General features: G+C 41.9%; 1 protein-coding gene across 4 annotated transcripts in view; it reads left to right on the top strand.

Moving 5' to 3' along the window:
- The window catches only part of INTS8 (integrator complex subunit 8), a 220,343-nt gene that overhangs the window by 83,842 nt on the left and 113,811 nt on the right, over nucleotides 1-22,690 (top strand). For all 4 annotated transcript variants that reach the window (XR_004538293.1, XR_004538292.1, XM_033933169.1 and 1 more), the window contains exons 10-12: nucleotides 2,095-2,195; nucleotides 3,246-3,387; nucleotides 12,830-12,900. Coding sequence is in view for 2 of the 4 variants with exons in the window: in XM_033933169.1 (XP_033789060.1) it covers nucleotides 2,095-2,195; nucleotides 3,246-3,387; nucleotides 12,830-12,900 (314 nt within the window). In the remaining 2 variants the exon portion in view is untranslated. The remainder of the gene's footprint in view (nucleotides 1-2,094; nucleotides 2,196-3,245; nucleotides 3,388-12,829; nucleotides 12,901-22,690) is intronic.

Below are 22,690 nucleotides of genomic sequence, written 5' to 3' on the forward strand. Positions count from 1 at the left end.
GTAAGGGGGAGGGAGGGGAGCTGCTGAAAGAGTCTACCTTGACGTGGTTGCAGGCTTACAAATCTTTTGGTCAAAGAGTGCGGCAACAGAGAAAAGTGTATTCGGCCCATGGAAGAAGGGGGGGTTGGGGGGGAGGGGTGTGTGGGGGGCCCAATAGGATTGCTCAGTAAGGGGCCCAGAAATTTCTGATGGCGGCCCTGCATGGGGGCATAGGGACAGAGACTTAAAGGGGAGATACATGGGGATAGTATATGGACACGGGGGGGAGGGCAATGCTGAACACAGGAAGGAGTATACAGAAACAGAGGGGAGATATTAGAAATGGGAAAAATAGGAACACAGAAGGGAGATGGTTTGTACATATGGGATCAGATGGTTTGCGGAGACGGGACGGGGACTGAGCTCGCAGGGATGGGGACGAGCTCATGGGGACGGGCGGAGACGGGGATAAATTTTTTTCCCCGTGTCATTCTCTATTTTGAACTTGTTAAAAGCTCCTACTCCTTCATTCACCTGAATAATATTGGAATGCTATCTTCTGTGGTCACTGCCCTTTGATCTTCTGCTATAAGAATTCTGTCTGCTCAGCTCTTTGGGATGGGGACAGAGCTAATTTACTTCAAGTAAATGTATAGTTCTGATTAGAAAATGAAGATCTTGAAATAGGATTGGTGAATAAAACCAAGAATGCAAGCTGAGATTAAGCAGTCCTTGTCCCCACTATCTTTAAAAGAACAGGGAAAGCACCAGAGAGTTAGTTACATATATTTATATAAAAACATCATTCATTCTTATAACACTAAAACATGTATGTAGCTATGGGCAGAGAGAAGTGAGAGACCATCCTTACTCCATGGAACTTATAGTTTAGTCAAGACAGTTAAGAGGTTTCAGTGAAATGGAGCCATTTGGAAGAAGAAATGGTGTATCTCTTATAATCTCCCAGAATTCATCAGGTGTCAAGTTTCATATTATTTATGGTAACTGCAGGTCTGCAAACCAATTTCTAAGGGAAACTTCCTGTAGAGTTTCCTTTTGAAAGTCTGGTAGCAGGCTATTGTCAGAAAAAAAAATTTTTTTGTTTGTTTTACAATAACATACATTGTTAAAACAAAGAAGTTATGTTTTAAAATGGCACCCGCTGAATGGAATTCAATTTAGTTTGGTGAAGGTGACTGCCATTCTGGTTTCATGCTCATTGTCTTTGGAATTGATAGAAAATACTGTTCCATTTTTATGAAGTTGTCTTTAAATATGTGTCCAGTGTACAACATAGATTCATGAGTGGATCCAGACACTGTTTACAAACAATTTGGCCTGCTTACTAGCAGAATGAAGCTCCTCTTAACAGGCAGCCTCCCAGACTCCTCCTCAGCATTCCTCACCATATCCATTAGCTAAACAGAGAAAGGAAAGAGGAAGGGACTTTAGGGACAGAATGGGCGGAAACTGAGAAAGAAGCTTGGTCAAATGGAATAGACCAGGAAGGGAGAAAAGCTTAAACGGTATAAACAAAGGGGTCAATATTCAAGACTATTTAATTAGGTAGAGAGATTTCTACCTAATTAAATAGCACTGACCAGCTCAGGCGCTGATGTTGAACAGCACTTAACCAGAAGAGAAAACCACTGAATATCAGTTCTGACCACTGCAGGAGTATCTGGTTAGTGTTGGGGAAGTCTGGATTCAGAGTCGGGGCAGTCCCAAAAGTTATTTGGGCACAGCCAATATTGAGTACTGGTGCTTAGATAACTAACTGAGTAAATGAGAGTTCATAAAAGGCAGTCCTAATTATGTTCATTTATTGTAGTTATTCAGGTATTGGCACAATTATCAGCCAAACCAAGATAACTTCCAGCAGCTGTGAAAGTCCTGAATTTTCAATTCTGGAACCTGAATTAGGTCTGCAACTGAATATACAGGCCTAATTCAGCCAACAGCTTACTGCCATGAGCTGAATATTGCTGCCAAAATTTAACTGTGTCAAGAAATTAATTAAAAAATATTTATAGAACACTGTTCCTTTAGTGAGAATACCTGTTAGTGTTATTAATATTGAAAACATGATCCTTTTTCATCTTTGTGTTTTCCCAGGACTTGGTAAATATTTTTCTGGAAGATAATGTGACGCATATTTTGCCCGATCAGTTCAGGCAGTCTGTATTAAGGGAGCTCTTCCAGAAAGCTCAGCAGGGGTAAGAAACTGACTCTTTACTTGTATCTATGGCAGCAGGCTTCCATCTGTAGGGTTTTGACACCACTTCTTGAGTTCTGTTTTAGAAATTTTATCTTTGCTTATATAACTGATCAAAACCAAACAGCAAAAATGTTCAGAAATCCCATAAAATGCTCAGGTAGTATAATAGAATACCATTACTGATATAAAAAAAGAGGGGTATGTAGAACAAAAATAGCAGGGGAAGGGAAACGTTATATGTTTTGTAATTTTCCATTAAAATTAACATTTAAATTTGACATTAATAACTTGACATTTTTAGGACAAAAGACAGAGAACTTTACTGTGTGAAATATTTGAGTTGTAGTGTGCTGGGTGCTTGGGACAAAACTCCATGAGGGAGGTCTTGCAAAGAGAATTTTTGGTTTAACCATCCAAAGATGTCCATCTCTAACCACTTTGTACTCTTTGGATACAGTGACCATTTTATAGAACCCTGATGCAGAAAGTTTGTGCTGGAGATGAGCAGAATTCCAGTCTACCATTTTCACCTTACATCTCTTAACCATCTGCTTATTTAAGACTGGTACTGCTCGCCTTGTAGTGTGCTCAAAATTTAATTTCAGAACCCTTTCTTTAAAGCAGTATGTTTTGTAGCTGTGTTTATGTACTCCATCTTTAATTCTGAATATTGCCAGAGACATGAAACTAAACTGTTCCTTTCCTAATATGTAGGGAGGGTCCATTGGAATTTACAGATGGAAGATCTTTTGTATTTTTGAGACTTTCAGATCACATCCATTTTCTTGAATTGCTAAAAGTCTCTTTCTTTTTTTTAACACAGTAAAATGTTTGTTTATTTGTACCCCCTTTCAAACTAGAATTAAATAAGTTTATATGTTAAGGTGCTGAGAATGAGCTTCTTTCAGAAGCTGTCATTGTTGCAATAATTCTTCTGAAGTTTGCAGTTCATTCCTGTGATTTATCGCTGAAGGCCAGTCTTTAAGGCCATAAACAAAGCCTATCTCCCCTCTGAACAGTACTTAATTTAGTTTCTTTAATCTTGCAGGAATGATTCTCTGGCTGAAGTCTGTTTTAAAGTCTGTGCGTGCAACACCATTTGTGACATCCTTCAGGGGCGACCTATCAGTGTTCATTTTAATCAGCTGTTCCTTAAACTGAGTAAAGAGAGAGTAGATTTTCTTCTGGAGGTAAATAGTAGCTGGCTTATGTAAACATATTGCTGGGGTGCATTTGGAACACTGGTACCAACAAGGTTTACTTTATGTGCATTTCACTCAAATGATAGTGCCTGTTGGACAGGGTAAGTTCATGTGTGTCTTGCACATGTGCAAAATCTATATATACAGATAGAAAGCGCCATGAATTTGAAGCAGGGAAAATAGGATCCACCACCAAAAATTAGTAGGGCAGTAAGAAAGAAGTCTGTTCCACAGGGACCTCAGATTTCATGGCACCAAGAAGAGTGAAAAGTCAAATAGCAGCATGAGTGTGCTGATAAGGCATTGCTTTTGCTGGCACAAGAAGAGAAAGAAAGCCGCAATGAAGAAAATTGGATTTGCCAGCAAAGATACAACACCCAACAGAATAAAAAGACTGAGGAAGCCATGGCAGTACTGTAGGAGCCTAACCAGTGATGGATTAGGTACTATGAATCTAGGGGAGGAATGGCAAGAAGGAGAGGGTAGAAAAGAAGAGCAAGGATCTGAGTGCAAAGAACAGAGAGCATGTGAGGGAGAGAGGGAGAAAAAGCCTCCACATACCCACTAAGCCTCTACTGGCTGAGAAGTAAGGTTCAATATTATTAGGGCATGCAAAGAACTCATCCCACCTCTGATGAACTGATGATCCTATATGCCATTGAGACAGACATGGGGGAAGCCACTGCTTGCCTTGGATTAGTAGCATGGAATGTCTTTACTATTTGGTTTTTTGCCAGGTACTTGTAACCTGGATTGGCCATCGTGAAGACTGGATACTGAGCTAGATAGACTATTGGTCTGACCCAATAAGGCTTTCTGTATCGCTTGGTAGACCGGTATAGTCCTTACGAATGGGTTATCTGCCTCACTGCAGGTGGAGACTGAGCACAAACTTGTATATCAGGCTAGAATCTGCCTAGCAACTCAGTCTGTCTCAGTCTCCTTAGCAGGTAGGTAAGACTAGATCGGCTTCCCTCTTAGTACTGTTTGAATTTTGTTTTGGACAAAATTTTTGGGTGGTTTTGGGTTTCCCGGATAGAGCTTGGATGGGTCTTGTTTGGGGATCCGTCTGACCTCGGGGGTGTTAAACCCAGCGGGTCTCTTGCTGGGTCCCTCCCCCCACCTTCCTCCACCTCCCCATATTTTGTAGAGGTGCCTCAGCCGGCGGTCTGGCCCCCTGGTTGGTCAGCCCTCCAGCTTTGAGAGCCATGGAGTCTGTTCTATAAAAAAAAAAAGACAAAATCCTGAGATGTGCCGGTCTAAAGGGCTCATTTCACTTTAAAACTACCTATTTACTGTATTTTCTCATCTAACCGGCACTTTTCTTTCAGCTAGGATGCTTTTCAGCACAATGAGCACTTTTAAAGGGAAAAAGTGCTCCAAGACGTGAGGTACTCACGGCCGGCCTGTGCAAGCGTTGTGCAGGCCGGAGCAGTGGGGTAGCCTTGTCGGCAGTGGATGCTGGCGGCCAGGGCAACCCGCTGCATGTACCTCGCGAGTCAGTTTCGGATCACGGGGAAGCCCGGTCTTCCCCTGACGCCCACATGGAGGGTTCCCCAGCCACTGCCGGTCATAGAGAAAAGAATTCCCTTGCCGCCAGAACGGCTGGGGATTCCGTTTTCACGTCGGTCGGTTCCTCGACCTCAGCGTCAGAAAAGTCCCAGGCTTTTCAGATGCGGCAGGCCGCAGGAGCTCAGATTTTGGTGGTTTCAGGTCCAATTTCAGTGGGAACCTCCTCCTTCATCTCAGTTACCTCAGGTGACCTTCCCTCTGTTTTGGAATTACAGGGGCAAGGTATGGCAGACTGGGGCAGGGAGTCCCTTGGGGCTGCTGGGGGTTTTCTCCCTTGAATTTATGTTAGCACTTTGTAAAGCTTATGTGCTGGCCCTCAATGGCCCATCTGTATTCCATTCCTGAAGGGGATAGGGATACTCTGAAGTCACCTGTAGTGGACACGGTGGTTTCAGCCATCTCTAAAAAGCATACCGTGCCTGTTGAGGGCAGTGCGGCCTTGAAGGATCTGGAGGAGCGTAAGTTGGAGTCCCTCCTTAAACAGAATTTTGATGTGACAGCTCTGGCAGTCCTAGCGGCGATGTGTGGCGGGCTGGTGGCTCGGGTGTGTTTTCGCTGGGCTGAGCATGTCCTTAACTGTAAAACTGAAGATTTGGAATTGCTCATGTGCGAGGTGGCAAAAATTGAATTGGGTGCTTCTTATCTTTCAGATGCCATGTATGACCTCTTGCGAGCTTCTGCCAAGACATTGACGGTTGCAGTGGCAGCTTGTCGTACCTTGTGGCTTCGCACTTGGTCAGTGGACTCGGCATCCAAAGCTAAGTTGACAAAGTTTCCTTTTAAGGGATCTCTCATGTTTGGTGAGGACCTGGACAGGTTGGTTCAGACTCTCACTGATTCTAAAGTGTCTCGTTTGCCTGAGGATAGGCCTAGGTGCTGGTTCGAGGTGGCTCTGCGCGTGGGCGTGATTTCTGCCCTGGTCGAGGGGCTGCCTTTTTTCAGTCCCCTGGGCTCTCTAGAGTCAAGCTCTTCTAGCGCATGCAATCCTTTTGTGGGGCCCGCTGGGGTGCAGGTAGTGCCCCTGCTGGGTCCCCTGCCTCCCGTCCTGCCCAATGGCTCCTTGCCTGCGCCTGTCTTGGTTCCTGTGAAAGATTTTTATCCAAAGTGGGCAGACATCACGTTCGATCAGTGGGTTCTGGAGGTGATTTGGGACAGTTATGCTCTGGAGTTTGCCCATTCCTTGCCAGATCATTTTCTCGCTTCTCCCTCGCAGGTGGCGTGGAAGCAGCAGGTCTTTCGCTAGACCTTTCAAAGGTTATTGGATCTCCACAGGGTGGTTCCAGTTCCCCTGCGGGAGTGGGGCACAGGTTAGTAATATCGGTCACTAGGTATAGACTTAAGAGGATGGGTCAGTAGGGTGGGTAGACTTGATGGGCTATGGCCCTTTTCTGCCGTCATCTTCTATGTTTCTATGTTTCTATGATTTACTTTGTGGTGCCAAAGGAAGAAGGGACCTTTTGTCCCATCCTGGATTTGAAGGGGGTCAACAGGGCTCTTCACGTGCTTTCCTTCTGCATGGAAACTCTGTGGTCTATGATTCTGGCGGTTCAGCCGGGGGAGTTTCTGACCGAGGCCTACATGCACATTCCTATTCGTGCCTCCCATCATCGCTTCCTGCGCTTTGCGATCTTGGGGCAACATTATCAATTCTGTGCACTTTGGTCTGGCCACAGCTCCAATGATGTTCATGAAGGTGATGGTGGTTGTTGCGGCAACGTTGCACAAAGAGGGCATTCTAATTCATCCCTACCTGGACGACTGGTTGATTCGAGTGAAGTCATAGGAGAGCACCCAGGTCACAGCTCGGGTGGTGGAGTTTTTGCAGTCGCTGGGATGGGTAGTCAATCTTGCCAAAAGCCAGCTGTCTCCATCTCAGTGCCTGGAGTATCTAGGCATGCTGTTCGACACCATCCTGAGGCCCAGGTAAGCAATTTGCAATCTAGGATTCACTGGTGTCCTCGGGCGCAGGATTTCCTCCAAGTCTTGGGGTCGATGGCAGCTTCCTTCGATGTAGTGAGGTGCCCACATGCATCCTCTTCAGTATGTTCTTCTTTGGAGGTGGTCGCCTCAGAGGCGCAGTCTGGATCACCCTGTTCTGTTTCCGGGCTTAGCTCGGGGCAGTCTTCGTTGGTAGCTCCAGACCCCCCATCTTGTACAAGGGGCGAGTCTGAATCAGCAGCAGTGGATGGTGCTGCTCACGGATGCCAGTCTTCTTGGTTGGGGAGTTCAGTCTCTAGATCACTCAGCTCAGGAAACCTGGTCCAAGGAGAAGGCTTCTTGGTCGATCAATGTAGTGGCATTGCTAGCCTTCCAGTCCTTTCTGATGGGCAAGTCGGTTAGGGTTATGTCGGACAGTGTCACAGCGGTGGCCTATGTCAATCATCAGGGGGGCACCAGGAGCAATTTGGTAGCACAGGAAGCGACTCTGCTCATGGTTTGGGCGGAGTTGCACCTTCAAGAAATATCAGCTTCCCACATAGCCAGAGTGGAGAATGTTCAAGCGGACTTCCTAAGTCATCACATGCTAGATCCCGGAGAGTGGTGTCTCAGCCCGGTGGCTTTTCAGTTTATAGTGCAGTCTTGGGGTCAGCCCCTCATGGACCTGATGGCCACAAGTGTCAACACCAAAACACCCCTCTTTGTCAGTCGTCGCAGAGACGATCAGGCTGAGGGCCTGGATGTTCTGGTTCAACCATGGCCAACGGAGGGGCTGTTGTATGTGTTCCCTCCATGGCCATTAGTGGGCAGAGTTCTTCTCTGCATAATTCGCCATCTGGGCCTCGTAGTTCTGGTGGCTCCGGATTGGCCTCGATGACTGTGGTACACGATTCTGGTGAGGCATCTAATGGCGGATCCTCTTCCTCTGCCTCTCTAGGATGACCTTCTAACTCAGGGTCCTATTCCAATGTTCGATCCGTGTCCCTTTTGTCTTATGGCTTGGCTCTTGAAAGGGGTCGCCTAGGTAAGAAGGGGTATTCAGATAAAGTGATCTCAACTCTCTTGGGGTCCCGGAGTAGAGAGTTGCGCGGGGACAGAAATCCCACCCGTCCCCACCCGTCCCCGTGAGGACTCCCACCCGTCCCCGCGAGGAATCCCTCCGTCCCCACCCGTCCCCGCGAGGAATCCCCTCCGTCCCCGCGAGGAATCCACTACATCCCCACCCGTCCCTATAAACTACAGAAATAGTTATATCATTTAATTATGCTACTGAATTAAAGGCTCTGGTAGAAACCCATTTAAAAATAAGCAAAAAGACTTTATTAATTTGGAAATATTAATTGGGAAGAATATATACTTTGTAAACGGGTTTCTACCAGAGCCTCTAAGGTTTATAAATTTTTATCAACACAACTAATATACTACTTTATCCTTAAGCAAAAAAAAAAATAATAATAATTTTTTTCCTACCTTTGTTGCCTGGTTTCTGCTTTCTTCATGTTCTCATTCAATTCCTTCCATCCACTGCCTCTCTTCTCTCTGTGTCTTCCATTTGCTCTGTTACTGTGCCTCTCCCTTTCTCCCCCCTCCCAAATTGGTCTGGCACCCATCTTTTTCCCTCCGCTCCCCCCATAGTCTGGCACCTCTGTCTTCTTCCCTGCCAGCGTCTTCTCCCCATTCCCTCTTCCCCATTTCCTTTCAGTGTCCTTCTCCCCCACCATCTTCCCCATGTCCTGTCAGGCAGCATCCTTCTCCCCCCTCTGCCTTCCCCTTGTCCTTTCAGTATCCTTCTCCCCCCTCTGTCTTCCCCATGTCCTTTCAGCGGCCTTCTCCCCCCCCCCCTGTTTTCCCCATGTCCTTTCAGCGGCCTTCTCCACCCCTTTGTCTTCCCCAGTACTTTCAGCGGCCTTCTCACCCCTTAAGCGTCTTTTCTTCTCCACTCCACCTTTCCTCCCTCCCTTTGTGGCGCTTTCGCACCTGACCGACAACAGAACAGGCCCGGTCGGACAAATCTCCCTGTCCTGTAGCCGCGAATCTAAATTATCTTCTTACAGCAGCTGGAGTAGTGAAGCTGCTGTAAGAGGTAATTTAGATTCGCGGCTACAGGGCAGGGAGATTTGTCGGCCAGGCCTGTTGTCGGTCGATCGGGGGACCTGACCGGCTGTGCACATTCTCCGGGGCGGACCGCCCCCTCCCCCCTCTTTCGTACGCCATTGCCTTCTTCCTACCTGCCCTGCCGCACACAGCCGACCGGAAGTCTTCCTGATGTCAGCGCTGACGTCGGAGGAAGGGAGGGCTTTGCTTAAGCCCTCCCTCCGACGTCAGCGCTGACATCGGGAAGACTTCCGTTCGGCTGTGTGCTGCGACAGGGCAGGTAAGGAGGAGGAGACTACCCTCGCGGCTCGAGTGCACTGCGATCCAACCCCGCAGGAACCCCGCGACCCTCGGAGGCATCCCCACGGGATCCCCGCGACCCTAGGGGGCGTCCCCACAGGATCCCCGTGACCCTAAGGGGCGTCCCCACGGGATCCCCGTGACCCAAAGGGGGAACCCGCGGGTCCCGCGGGATTCCCGTCATCCCCGTTCCCGTGCAGCTCTCTATCCCGGAGGCTTTCCATCTCTTAGGCTTATGTGAGGGTTTGGCGTCTATTTGAGGAGTGATGTGATGCTCATGGAGAGGTCTCCTTAGGTGCTTCCCTGCCTAACATCTTAGAGTTCTTGCAGGATGGCCTGGATAGGGGACTGGCCTGGTCTTCTCTCCGGGTTCAGCTTGCGGCCTTGTCAGCCTTTGGGGAGTTATTGAAAGGTCAGCGTTTGACTGCCATTCCTGATGTGATTCGCTTTTTGCGGGTGGCCAAGTTGCTCAAGCCTCCCGTACAAACCTCTCTTCCATCTTGGGATCTGAATCTGGTTCTGTCAGTTCTAGTGCGCCCTCCTTTTGAACTGTTGGGCGACTACTCTGAAGGAACTTACTCTTAAAGTGGTCTTCTTGGTGGCTATTACTGCAGCTAGACATGTTTCTGAGCTGCAGGCTTTCTCTAGTGGGGCTCACTTCTTGGAGTTTTCTAGGGAGCGGGTTGTCTTGAGGCCTGTTCCTTCCTTTCTGCCAAAGGTTGTCTCTCCTTTTCATGTCAACCAGGCAGTGGTCCTCCTGGTGTTGGGTAGCCAGGAGGGCTCTTCCGAGCAGAGACAATTGCACAAATTGAATGTCAGTCGGGTCCTTCGCTCTTATGTGCAGAGGAACAAGGAAATCAGATCATCTCTTTGTCCTTCTAATGGGTCCTCGAAAGGGGGATGGTGCTTCTAAGGCTACTATTGCACGCTGGATCAAGGAGACTATTGCTTCTGCTTATCTTCTGAAGAAGAAGCCTGTTCCAGAATTTCTTAGGGCTCATTCCACTAGGGGTCAGGCAGCTTCTTGGGTTGAATCTTCTCTAGTGCCTCCAGTGGATATTTGCAAGGCTGCAGTTTGGTCTTCTCTGCATTCCTTTGTAGGACACTACCATGTGAATGTTCAAGCACGCTGGGATGCGGTATTCGGTGAACGTGTTCCGGTGTCGGCCCTTCGGGGATCCCACCCTTAATGGGTACTGGTATGTCCTATTCGTAAGGACTATACTGGTCTACCAAGCGATACAGAAGGAGAAATTAGGTTCTTACCTGCTAATTTTCCTTCTGTTAGCTTGTAGACCGGTATAGTCCCCCACTCTATCTGTCTTTGTGCAGTGATTGCGGGTTTTTGTTTTGCTCACATACAGATTTTGTGTTTTCTGCAGGTTCTAGAATTTTTCTGTGGTGATAAGTAAGAACAGCGGCTATGGCTCAGCTGGCTTAGCTGGGGAGCTGTGGGGATGTTTTTTATACCAGGATTAAGTTCTACACATGTTCCAACAGTAGTTTATAAGTATTTGGGGGGTTTTCTACTGTTTTCAGTTGAAGTCTTTCCTAGGTTCTGCGAGGCTATTCGGCAGATTCTAGCCTTAGAACAAGTTTGTGCTCAGTCTCCACCTCCTGGTAGCAGTGAGGCATATAACCCATTCGTAAGGACTATACCGGTCTATAAGCTAACAGAAAGAAAATTAGCAGGTAAGAACCTAATTTCTCCATTCTTATGTTCCCAATGCATTTTTAAAATTCTCCCCAAAAGGCAATAGCAGTCAGGCAAACATTCACTTGTGAGTCATATTTCTGATTCTGCCACGGGAAGAGAGAATAGGATAATATTCTATTTTGTGGTACCAAAGAAAAAATGGTTCCTTTCAGCCTATTCTGGATTAGAAAATAATAAACAGTTGTACAATGATCCCCCACAGCAGACCTTCTCCCACCAAACAATTCCCCAGATTTAACAGGGTGGGAGTGATGCCCACTTGCTTTTACCTCAACAATCCAGCTATACAAAATGGCTACCAAGATCTCTAGCAGTAATATCACAGAATTAACGTTAGGAGTCAAGCTTCCAGTGCTATGCTAGTTACTGTAAAAAAGTAACTAGTTACCATTATTAGTTATATGGGATGAACAGTAACTAGTTACTGATTTCAGTTATTCTTCACTAAATGTAAATAGTTACTTTACTAGTTACTAAAAAAATTAACTGGGTAGTTAATAGTTATTTTGTTTATTAATTATGAACATTATAACAACGGGTGCTTTATTTTCAAATGAGTTTCATATTGGCTTTGAGCATTAAAAACATTTCAAAATGCCTGTTGGTTAAACTGTTCCTGCATGGTATAAGAATCTGTCCACTGGTACGCTTGATGGAAGGCTTGTATTCTATAGTTGGACAGCGCTGGAAACTGGATATATCACGTGCAGCATCATTCAAAAAGAGTTCTAGTTCCGACTGCACAGCATTGTCCCCCTTATTTGATTCGTAGAAGAAGCTGGTTTCTTCACTGGAAGTTGGTTCTGCATTAGGAGTTGTGTTTGCAGCGACAGACTGAGCCTGCATTACTTGCGTCAGCAAGTATTTGGCACGAACTCTGGCAGTATCTGACTGGATCCAGTGCAGCTTTAATTGTGGATGTGAAACACTTGCTATTATCAAATCATCCTTAGCTTCAAGTGGACCAAAGTGTTTAATGATTCCATTCATGAGAGCATCAACAAGTGGCCTGGCAAATTTAAGTGAAGGCCTGATGGAGGTAAGCTTCTTATCCTCTGATATCCAAGATATATTATCTACCACAAGGGAAAAAGAAAATTGCCTCTACCCAACAAGGTCCCTCTGTAGACAGTTTGGATTGGACTAATTTCCTGGAGAGATCAGATGTGGAGGCAGTGACTTCGGGTACACTACTTCATTTAGCACTGGACTCTGACCGGGATTGGTTGCTAAATTTTTTTTAAGCGCCAAAATGTTTTGTTTTTATGAATTATAAAATCTGAATGCATCCAGATATATCTAGGGTCATCCAGTAAAAGAGACAGCAATTTTTACTTTTGAGATCTCAGGTCTTGCAAATAGGAGCAATATTTGTGCTTAGATACCCTTGTAAATGTGTGATCACTTATCAAGATAATAGATATGTCTTTGTTTTTTTTAATCTTCACAATTAACTAAATTTATTTCTGGTAAAGCAGTCACTTCTATTAGATTTTCTGTATGTAAACAGAGAATAGTGAGATGTTTTTCCTTTTCAGTTACACTGTTTATTTCTGTTATGATTTTCTTATCATTTAGAATTTTAAAATTAAATAAAATAAATATGTACAAGAGGTCAGTGTGTGACATAAATCCATAGTTTGATTTACAGTATTCATCTGATTGCTTCAAATGTGCATAGTTTGTGCATGTTATAGTGTGGAGTCAAAACTCCTCATCAGTGCATACTATCATCAAATGGAGAAGATTGTACAATATTTTTTTGGTAAGATCCCAGCTCTAATGTGCTTTGCTTGTTTACCTCTTTAGGTTTGTTCAAGGTCATTAAAGTTGGACAAAGCTTCTGATTCTCTGAAGAAAGCTATGGCAGCTTTTCTGAAGTAAGTGCTTAGCCCTGTTTGGGGCAATAGAAGCTGTCATTCCATAGAATCTTTGAGAAGGTACTTCAAACTGATTTAAAAGTGCTAAAAAATTGCAAAGCACAAAGCTAATATTCAGTATATCAAAGCTTTGTGTTAAGAATCTGAGAAAACTCCTAAGTGCCCTGTTCAAAATAACTTATGTATAATTACCGTATTTTCATGCATATAACGCGCGCGTTATACACGATTTTACAAACCGTGCATAACCATGCGCGTTTTACAACTTTTTTTTTACATAGTTCCCCCCCCGACGTCCGATTCACCCCCCCCCCCCGCAGGACCGCTCGCACCCCCACCCCGAAGGACCGCTCGCACTCGCACCCTGAAGGACCGCTCGCACCCCCACAGCCTCCCCCCCCCATCATGGAGAAGCTCCTACCGTTGTCCTGCTGCTTCCTCTGCCGGTGGTCCCAGCCCTTCTATGAGCCCTGCGTCTGCTGTTTCCTCTTCCGGCAGTCCCGGCCCTTCTGTGAGCCCTGCGTCTGCTGCTTCCTCTTCCGGCGGTCCCCAGAGAAAGGGCTCACAGAAGGGCCGGGACCGCCGGAAGAGGAAGCAGCAGGACAACGGTAGGAACTTCTCCATGATGGGGGGGGTGGGGAGGCTGTGGGGGTGCGAGCAGTCCTTCGGGATGCGAGTGCGAGCGGTCCTTCGGGGTGGGGGTGCGAGCGGTCCTGCGGGGGGGGTGAATCGGACATCGGGGGGGGCATCAGGCTTTCAGGGTGGGGACAGGACTTCAAGGGGGAGAGGAGAGTCGGGCGGCGACGGGAGAGTCGGGGCGGCATGCGCGGTATACGGGTGTGCGCGGTATATAAAAATTGTACAGCTAATTGGGCAAAGAGTGTAGCCACTGATAACTGATCAGAATCTGATCTTTCCAGTATATTAGTCAAGTCTAACATATCTAACACTTCTATAACAGGAGCCTGTTGTTCCTCAGCTGTTTTCTTCTTTCCAACTGGAAGGTCATAAACCCTCAACACAGGTGGATAAGAGGTTTGCGGAATTTTCAAAACCTCTGTGAGATACCTTTTAAACATATCAAGTGATGAAACAGCAATCAATTTAGGAAAATTAATTAATCTCAGGTTGTGTCGTCTTGACGCGTTCTCCAGCATTTCCAGTTTTAAAGTTAATATTACATTAGTGATTTCTATTCCGCCATTACTTGCGGTTCAAGGCGGATTACATAAGAATTGTTTTGATATTAAGAAGTACATAAGGAATAGTCTGAACATTTTCTATTGCAGGTGAAGTTAAGTGCTTAACACACCTTTAGTAAAAGGACACTTTGGATTGTAAGCCCTCAGGAACAGAGAAATAACTACTGCAACTGAATGTAATGCACTCTGAGCTACCATTGTATATTAAACTATACCTGCTGCTCACTGCTTTGGATGAATCTCTTCATAAATCACAATAAATGCATACATACATGAGCTTAACCCAAATCCCCATATCTAGACAAAAATGGTGATTGTTATCTTACAGTCTGGGAATGTGAAACAGGAAAAAGACCTTCCAATAAAATTAGGAGTGCAGAAATTTAGGGGGGTCTTTTACTAAGGCGCACTAGCCGATTCAGTGTGCGCTAAATGCTAACACGCCCATTATCCTTCATTAATAGCTGATTTTGAACACCTGGATACCTCATTTGAGCTTTCTATTGTGTTCATGACCACACAGAAATCCCTGGGGAAAGGCTGAGACCTCAAGAAAGTTTTCTTGGATAATTTATTTGCTTTTCATCTTATTCTGTTTTAGACATGCCTGCTAATGCGCTCCACCTGATATCCTGGAATGTATTGGGTATAAATTCACCTATCAAGCGTAGTAAAATTTTAGCACTTTTGGAACATAAAAGGGCTGAAGTGGTCTGTCTACAGGAGACTAAATCATCAGATCAGAAACATCCTAAATTATGCCGAGAGTGTGTAGTCCAAGTGTATTATTATTCTAATCCTCGCAAGAAGTGTGGTGTAGCAGTTTTGATTTGAAAAAATTTTCCCTATCAGTTAGGCAGACAATTATGGCAGATACTTGTTACTTCATTTAACCTTGCCTGGGCAGACCTTCTATCTACTGGCTGTTTATGCTCCGTATGTTTATGAGTATGCATTCTTTAAACAACTAATTTGAATTGATTCACAAGATCCATTCATCCCTTTAATTGTGACAGAAAATTTTAATCAAGTTATGGATCCTCAGGTGGATAGGTCTGCCCAGACTTGAGTTCCCCTTCCATACTTATGTTCCCTACCAAATTTGGTAGATCCTTAGCGACTACTGCATCCTACTGAAGTTGATTATACTCATGTATCCTGTGTGCATGGGTCCATGTCATGCACTGATTATATTCTCACGTCTCTTACTACATTTTCTCAGGTATGCAAGGCATCAATAGGCCTGACCATCATCTCTGATCATGCCATTGTTTGGGTAGACTTAGAGACTGGTTTGGGGGTTTCAGGTTCACGCAGGTGGAGAATTCCTACCTATCTATCCCAAGATTCAGGATTTCAAAAGTACCTTTTGACAAAATGGAAAGATTATGTCTCCTTTAATGCTCTCCTCATTGATCCATTTTCAAATGTGTTCGATTCAATCCTGCTGTACTTTTTATACTTTGTTTATATAATAAACCTTTTATATTCATTTCTTTAATAATGTATTAAAGTTAACTTAGCTTTTCATGAGGTAACTAGCATTGCATGATTGCATCAGCCTCCATCAACGCATTTCGTTAATACAATTCCTTTACTACTAACCAACATTCTTAGCAATTTTTAGCCCTGGGCCACATTTAAGTTTTAAAACAAACAATAAACAGTAAATTATGTGTGGTGTAAAGTGTGATGAATGGTTTAGCAAGCTGTGTGAGCTCCTACCTGGTGCAGGAACAAAAGCGAAAGTGCCATTATTTCCAGTTGTTATCCATAAGGTTTCCCTGGACCCCTGAGGAAGGATTGTTTCTTCAAAACATGGATCGTGTTGGGTCCCGGTTCACCAACCCTTGTGGATACAAACTGCTTTATTATTACATCCATGATTATATATATGTTTGTTCATTAAAGACTTGGCGTCTTGTACACCATTCCTGAAGTTTCTTCTTTTATTCTTCGATTTGACATATCACTGCAGTTTTGTTGGATTCTTCGCTTGTGTTTGCCTCTTGGTGTAAAGTTCTTTCATAGTTCAATTTGAATATTTAAAGAACCCTCCAATGACAAATACAATTAATACTTTTAAATAGTTAGTTATGCTGCTGAGACTATCTGAATTCAATTGCAAATTTCTTCCATATACAAAAAAACACCCTCCTGAAAATTTGATATCAGGTAAAGAAAAAGTTGCTCTATCCAATGCTTTTTGAACCAAAGTGATTGCAGTTGTCAAAACTGAAATACAAGGCTTCAAAAATGGGTAAAATTTGTTATTAATATTTTTGCTGCTCTGTTTGACTTGGATAACAATCAGTAGTTGAGCAGGTGTACCAAGCGAGAAGAAACCATTTAAATTTGTTACAAATCTTTGGCACCCCAAAGATGAAGCCAAAAATTAGCAAATTGAGACATTAGAAGAGCACTTAGCCTAGATTTGAAACTCTAAAATCTTATTAAGTACAAAAAGTTGTACATGTAGATTAAATTTCAGGCTGATATTAGCAATACTCTGTGTACAGGAGGTCCTTAAAGTTGCCCATTTGTTTCATACGACACGTACAAAAATTTTAGGGCCTCTACTTAGGAACCTCTTACTACATGAATTTCATGTTTTCAAGATTGAAACTTTGCAGGGCTTCTTAGTTTTTCAAGCCAGAGGATCTATGTGCCAAGTTTCATTGAAATTGGAGATGGTAAGGTGGGGATCATTCTGAAAATTTGTACAGTTGGTATGGAATGACCCTAATGTCACTTATTATCATTATGAGAATAGGAGTGGTAGACTGTTAGCGAGGGTGGTTTGTACAAGTCAGGGAGCACAATATGTCATGTCCCTACAAGCTTCTCATGGTAGTCAATTTAATAGAACATTAGAGATTGCAAAGATATTTCTTAACTTTTTTAAACGTTTATATGACGATGACCCACTGGAAACGAGCCCCTCTTTGTTGGACTACTTGCTAGATTTGGGCCGCCCTTCTTTATTTTCAGCTCAAGTAGATCATTTAATTTCCCTGTTGAGAGCAAAAGTTCTCAAGAGTGAAACTTCACCAGACTCAGATGGTATACCCCCAGAGTCCTTTAAATATTTAGCACCACATATCTGCCCCTCTTTGTTGTCTTATTATGAGGATGTTATATCAACACAAAGCTTTCCACAGCATGCCAATGTGGTATTAATGACTTTAATCCCAAAACCAGGGAACCCCCCCTCATTTACCAGTACCTTATAGACCAATTTCTCTGATCAATGTTGACATAAGATTTTTATGTAAGATTTTAGCAGATAGACTGGCAGCCCTATTACCGCAGTGTATATGTATGGAGCAGGTGGGGTTTGTCCAAGGACAGCAGTCTGTTGTCAATGTAAGAAAAGTATTAATGTCTAGGGCTTAATGCTGCTCTTGTGCAATTCTCTTGGTTTTCTATGCAGAAAAGGCATTTGATCAGGTTAGCTGAGTATATCTATTTTATATTTTGGATTATGTGGGCATTAATGGTTGGTATTTACAATCTTTGTTCCTTTTCCAGTCTTTACTTATTGCGCAGTGTTCAGGTGCCAGAAGTTTACTTCTGTATCACTATCCCAATGATGGCTGACTACATACATCCAGCTGATGTTAAATTAAATGTAGAGTATGTTATGATACCAACCTTGGAATATCATGAGAATTGTAAGAAATGTTAATGATTAGAACACTCCTTGTACAAAATCATAAGAACACAAGAATTGGGGGCGTGGCTTGGACGCGAACGATGACGGTTGGATGAAGAAAGAGCTCCGTACAAACAAGCTTAATTTCAGAAAAACTACAAAAAAAAAACTTTCTTAATGGTATAATAAATTGGAATTTGCCTTTTTGATTGGGTTGGAAAGATATTTGAAGGGGAAAATCGTGAGAAAAAAGTGCCGTTTTCGTTTGTTTTATGGGAAGCGAGATGTGGAGGGCTGAATCCATCTCAACGGCAGAGACAGGACCCCGCTGACAGAGCCGGCAAGATCGTATCCCGCTGACAGAGGCGGCAAGATCGGGTTCCGCTGACAGAGCCGGCAAGATCGGGTCCCCGCTGGCAGAGGCGGCAAGATCGGTCCCCGCTGACAGAAGCGGCAAGATCGGGTCCCCGCAGGCAGAGGCGGCAAGATTGGGTCCCTCAGGCAGAGGCAGTAAGTTTAACTTTTAAGTGGTGCCAGGGAAGGCTGGTCAGGGACGCCGTGAGGCCAGGGAGGCTTTCCTTCCCCTCCTCTTTAACACGGTCAAAGCTCTCTGGCGTAGAGCAGGAGAAAAGATTTCCCGAAGGTGGGGGCTTGCAGGCGGTTGCTCGGTGCACCACGACCGCGGCCATCTTGGATCGGGAAAAAAGAAAAATTCATAAAGTCTGGGTCTGCCGACGAGCTGCCTAGTGACAAGGATAAAGGTTTTTTTTTTTTTTTTTTTTTTTTTTTTTTTGAAATGCCTGATGCCTGTTTAAACTAAGGAAATGAGCTGCTTTGAAATAGCTGTCCTCTGCTGGAAATGAGAAGAGGTCTGCAGTGAAATTTACTTGGCAACGGTTTTATTTCCTTGCTGCTAACTTCAAAAATAAACTGTGAAGGATCAGTATAAATGTCAATCTCTACTTCTGTAATTCAAGAGATTCAGATATAAGAGACTGTAGGTTTTTGGGCTCTGAGAAAGGATAAATAAAAGGATTGTAATTTCTTTGACCTGAAGAAAAGTGATATTGAGGCAGTTGAGAGAAACTGAAATACATATACATGCACATTGAAAGATCAAAGTAAAGATATTGGATGGAATATTGCTCTCCTCTGTAAAAGCTGCGATTGGGCTTGTAAGAGGAGAGCTAGAAAAGAAGACTGCAAAAAATTTTTTCAGGCTAGATGCCAACAACGAGTTTGCAATAGAGCCTAAGACAAATAACTTACAGTTGTTTTAAGAATACTAAAAAAAAAAAAAAAAAAAAAAAGGGGGCGTGGCTTGGACGAATGGTTGGATAAACAAATAGCTCCTTATATGCAAATATATTAAAAAGAATTACTACCAAATATTTTAAAGAAACTAAAATATATATTGAAATATGACTTCAACTAAACAAAATAAAGCTGACTTGGGAGCTGGAACATCAGGAAGTAATAAGAGGTCGAAACCTGAGCCAGGTACACCCTCTAAAATCCCATTACCAACAGAAAAAAATCTGGATGTTATGGAAGAACTAAGACAAATAAAAGAAATTGTCTTAGATAGTAACAAAAAACTACAAAAAGCAATGGAAGATGCTGCAATCCTAACTAAAAGAGTGGACATTACAGAGAATAGAATTTCAACATTAGAAGATATAACAGAACAATTAAATACAGACATGAATTACAGCAAAATCATATGGAAAGAAATAACAGAGATAAAAAAAAATCTTGAAGACAGCCGGAATCGTGAAAGACGGAATAATTTAAGAATAATCGGATTACCTGAAGGAGTGGAAAAGAATGATCCGATTGCATTTCTTGAAAAATTTCTACCTAAAATACTACCACTGAAATTTAAAACGGAATTGGAAATTGAAAGAGCTCATAGGATTCCAACACAAAGAAATAACACTCAAACAGGTCCAAGAACTTTAATTTTCAAACTTTTAAGACACCAACAAGCAATTGAAATATGCCAAATAGCCAAGGAAATCAAAAATCTTAAATGCCAAGATTCAAAAATATACATTGTCCCGGACTTTGCAAAAGAAACAGCAACAAGAAGAAAACAATTCTTAGACATGAGACCACAACTAAGATCTCTAGGAGCTAGATTCGGGCTCCTGTACCCGGCAATTATGAAGGTTACCATTGCTAACAAAACGCAAAACTTTACAGATCCAAAAAAACTACAGGAATTTATAAATCAACTGGAACAACCTATGACAATCTAAAGAACAATTAATGGGTTCATACTAAAGACTATTGACGATTAAAGATAGATCAAAACGGAAAGTAATGGAAAAAGAACACACAAGGATCGAATTAAAAACTTAAACAACTTGCAACATTCTCCATGGAAATCAAGAAAACTGAAAAATACAAAAATTCTAGAATTCTACTCAGAATAAATATAATAAACTTAATGACAGGAACGTAAATGATTTGAAACACATCTCCGAACTCAAATGATGACGAAGAAAGTTTCTTCAACAAACTTAAAAATGTACTGATTGAATGCGAAATTTTGAAAGCGGAGTAATAGTAAGAAATAAGGTTGAAGGTGGTACTTCGGGTTTAATTTTGCGTTTCAGATACATTAAAATGCATTTCAAATACGAAATATATGAAAAGAATAAATCTGAAACGCAAATTTTATGTTCTTTTATTTATTAAGTTGAATTTAGTATCCACAATAGTTCAACCTGGGAATCCTATATGGGAGATAAAAGGAGAGTTTTTGGCACAGGACTTCACTCTCGTCTGCACAGGTCTCAGATACTTTAAAATCATAGATGTCTAGAGAATGCTATTGAGATAGAACTTACAAAAACACTGATGGGAATGTTAGCTTCTTTTAATTGACAACTCTCTCGTGAATCATAAGAAAATAATGAATATAAGAGATGAGGGGATTCCTGTGCTAGGGACTCTTATTACAGTTCTGAGGAAAAAGGCTAAATTGGAAAGCTTTTTAAAGTAAAAATAATATACCACCTGAAAAGAAATGAATAGTAATTGAATTGTTCTTAGATATAATTGATTTAATATAATCATTCTTATGGATTTAAAGATATACAAATACAAAAAATGTCTTTCAATACATAAGAATGAAAAACTTTTTACTTATTCTTATAATTAATAATAAAAGAAAAGAAAATATACAAAAATAGAAAAAAAAAAAAAAAAAAAAATGGTAGTACTTTAGATAATTATTAATAGCTTGTCGGAGTTATCTAAATCTAACCTCAACCTGCGTATCCAAGTTTTCGTAATTAATAAGGGGGGGAAGGGAGGGAAAAGAGGGATGGGAGGGAATAAAAGGGAAATATATAAGGAAATCATGGGAATAAAGGAAAAAAGAGAAATGAAATACTTAAAACATTGGAAAAATATACATAATTTAATACCTGAAAATTTAAAAATAAATGGATATTAAAATTATGTCTTTAAATGTTAACGGTCTAAATCATATGATAAAAAGGAAAAAAGCATTATCATTTTTAAAAAGGCAAGATGCAGATATATGCCTTATACAAGAGACCCACCTTTCACATATAGAATCTAAAAAGCTAGAAGGAGGTTGGGTCAAACAGTGTTTTTTCTCACCAGCTATAGGAAAAAAGGCAGGTGTTGCTATTTTAATTAATAAAAAATGCTCTGCTTCATTTAAACTAAAAGCTTCAGATATTCATGGAAGATGGATAATGGTGGAAATGAATATGGGAAATACCACCATGACGTTAATCAATATATACGCCCCTAATTCGAACCAAAATGAATTCTTTAAAACTCTTCAACAACTGATCATACCACTGGCTACTTCAAATCTTATAGTAGCAGGGGACTTCAATGCTGTAATGGATCCTTTATTAGATAAAAACCCAAGTAGAGTTATGAAATCTATGGGACTAGATAATTTGATTCAATCTTGTGATTTAATAGATATATGGAGAATACTTCATTTTGATGGTCGGGAATTTTCTTTCTGTTCTCATGTTCACAATTCTTTTTCAAGAATAGATTATATCTTTACTTCAAATCATCTTGCACATCAAGTGACACAAGCAGCCATTGATCCAATTATTCTATCTGACCATGGTGGAGTGTGGATCGAAATTAAAATTTCAGATCAAAATAATAACAGACCAATTTGGAAAATAGATAATACAATGTTGGTTGAAAAAAATTTTTGTGAAAACCTTCTAACAAAAATGAAAGAATTTTTTCAAATAAATGATAAAGATGATATTAACAGAGAAACTTTATGGGATGCCTTTAAGGCAACAATTAGAGGACAAATAATCTCTTATTCGGCTTTTCAAAAAAAACAAATTAAAAAACAATTTTTAATCTTAGAAAAAGAGATTAAAAATTTAGAATCAAAACTTATAGAAAAATGGGAATATTCTATTCAACAAGAATTATTAAAATTAAAAGGTAAATATAATGAGATCTCATCTAAGATGATTAGGAAAGATTTATTTTCTCAACAAACATTGTACTATGGTAATTCAAACAAATCAGGAAGAATATTGGCAAACTATCTTAAAGCGAAAAAAAGAAAAACAAAATTAATAGCAATAAAAGATGAAAATGGAAATACATATACACAAATTGAACCTATTTTAAAACAATTCTTAAAATTCTATAAATCTCTTTATTCTTCCGAAAATTACCTAAATAAAGAAAAAGATGGTTTTGAATTTTTAAAAATGTTAGAGGGTCCAAAAATTCCTGAACATATAAAACGAAGTTTGGAAGAACCAATATCACTAAAAGAATTAGGAACAGCTTTGAAGTCCCTTAGAGTTGGATCCGCTCCAGGTGGTGATGGATATACAGTGGAATTTTATAAAACATTTCAAAATTTTTTATTACCCTATTTATTAAATCTCTATCAATA

This window comes from Geotrypetes seraphini, chromosome 2 (assembly GCF_902459505.1).
Source record: "Geotrypetes seraphini chromosome 2, aGeoSer1.1, whole genome shotgun sequence".
NCBI classification, from domain to species: Eukaryota; Metazoa; Chordata; class Amphibia; order Gymnophiona; family Dermophiidae; genus Geotrypetes; species Geotrypetes seraphini.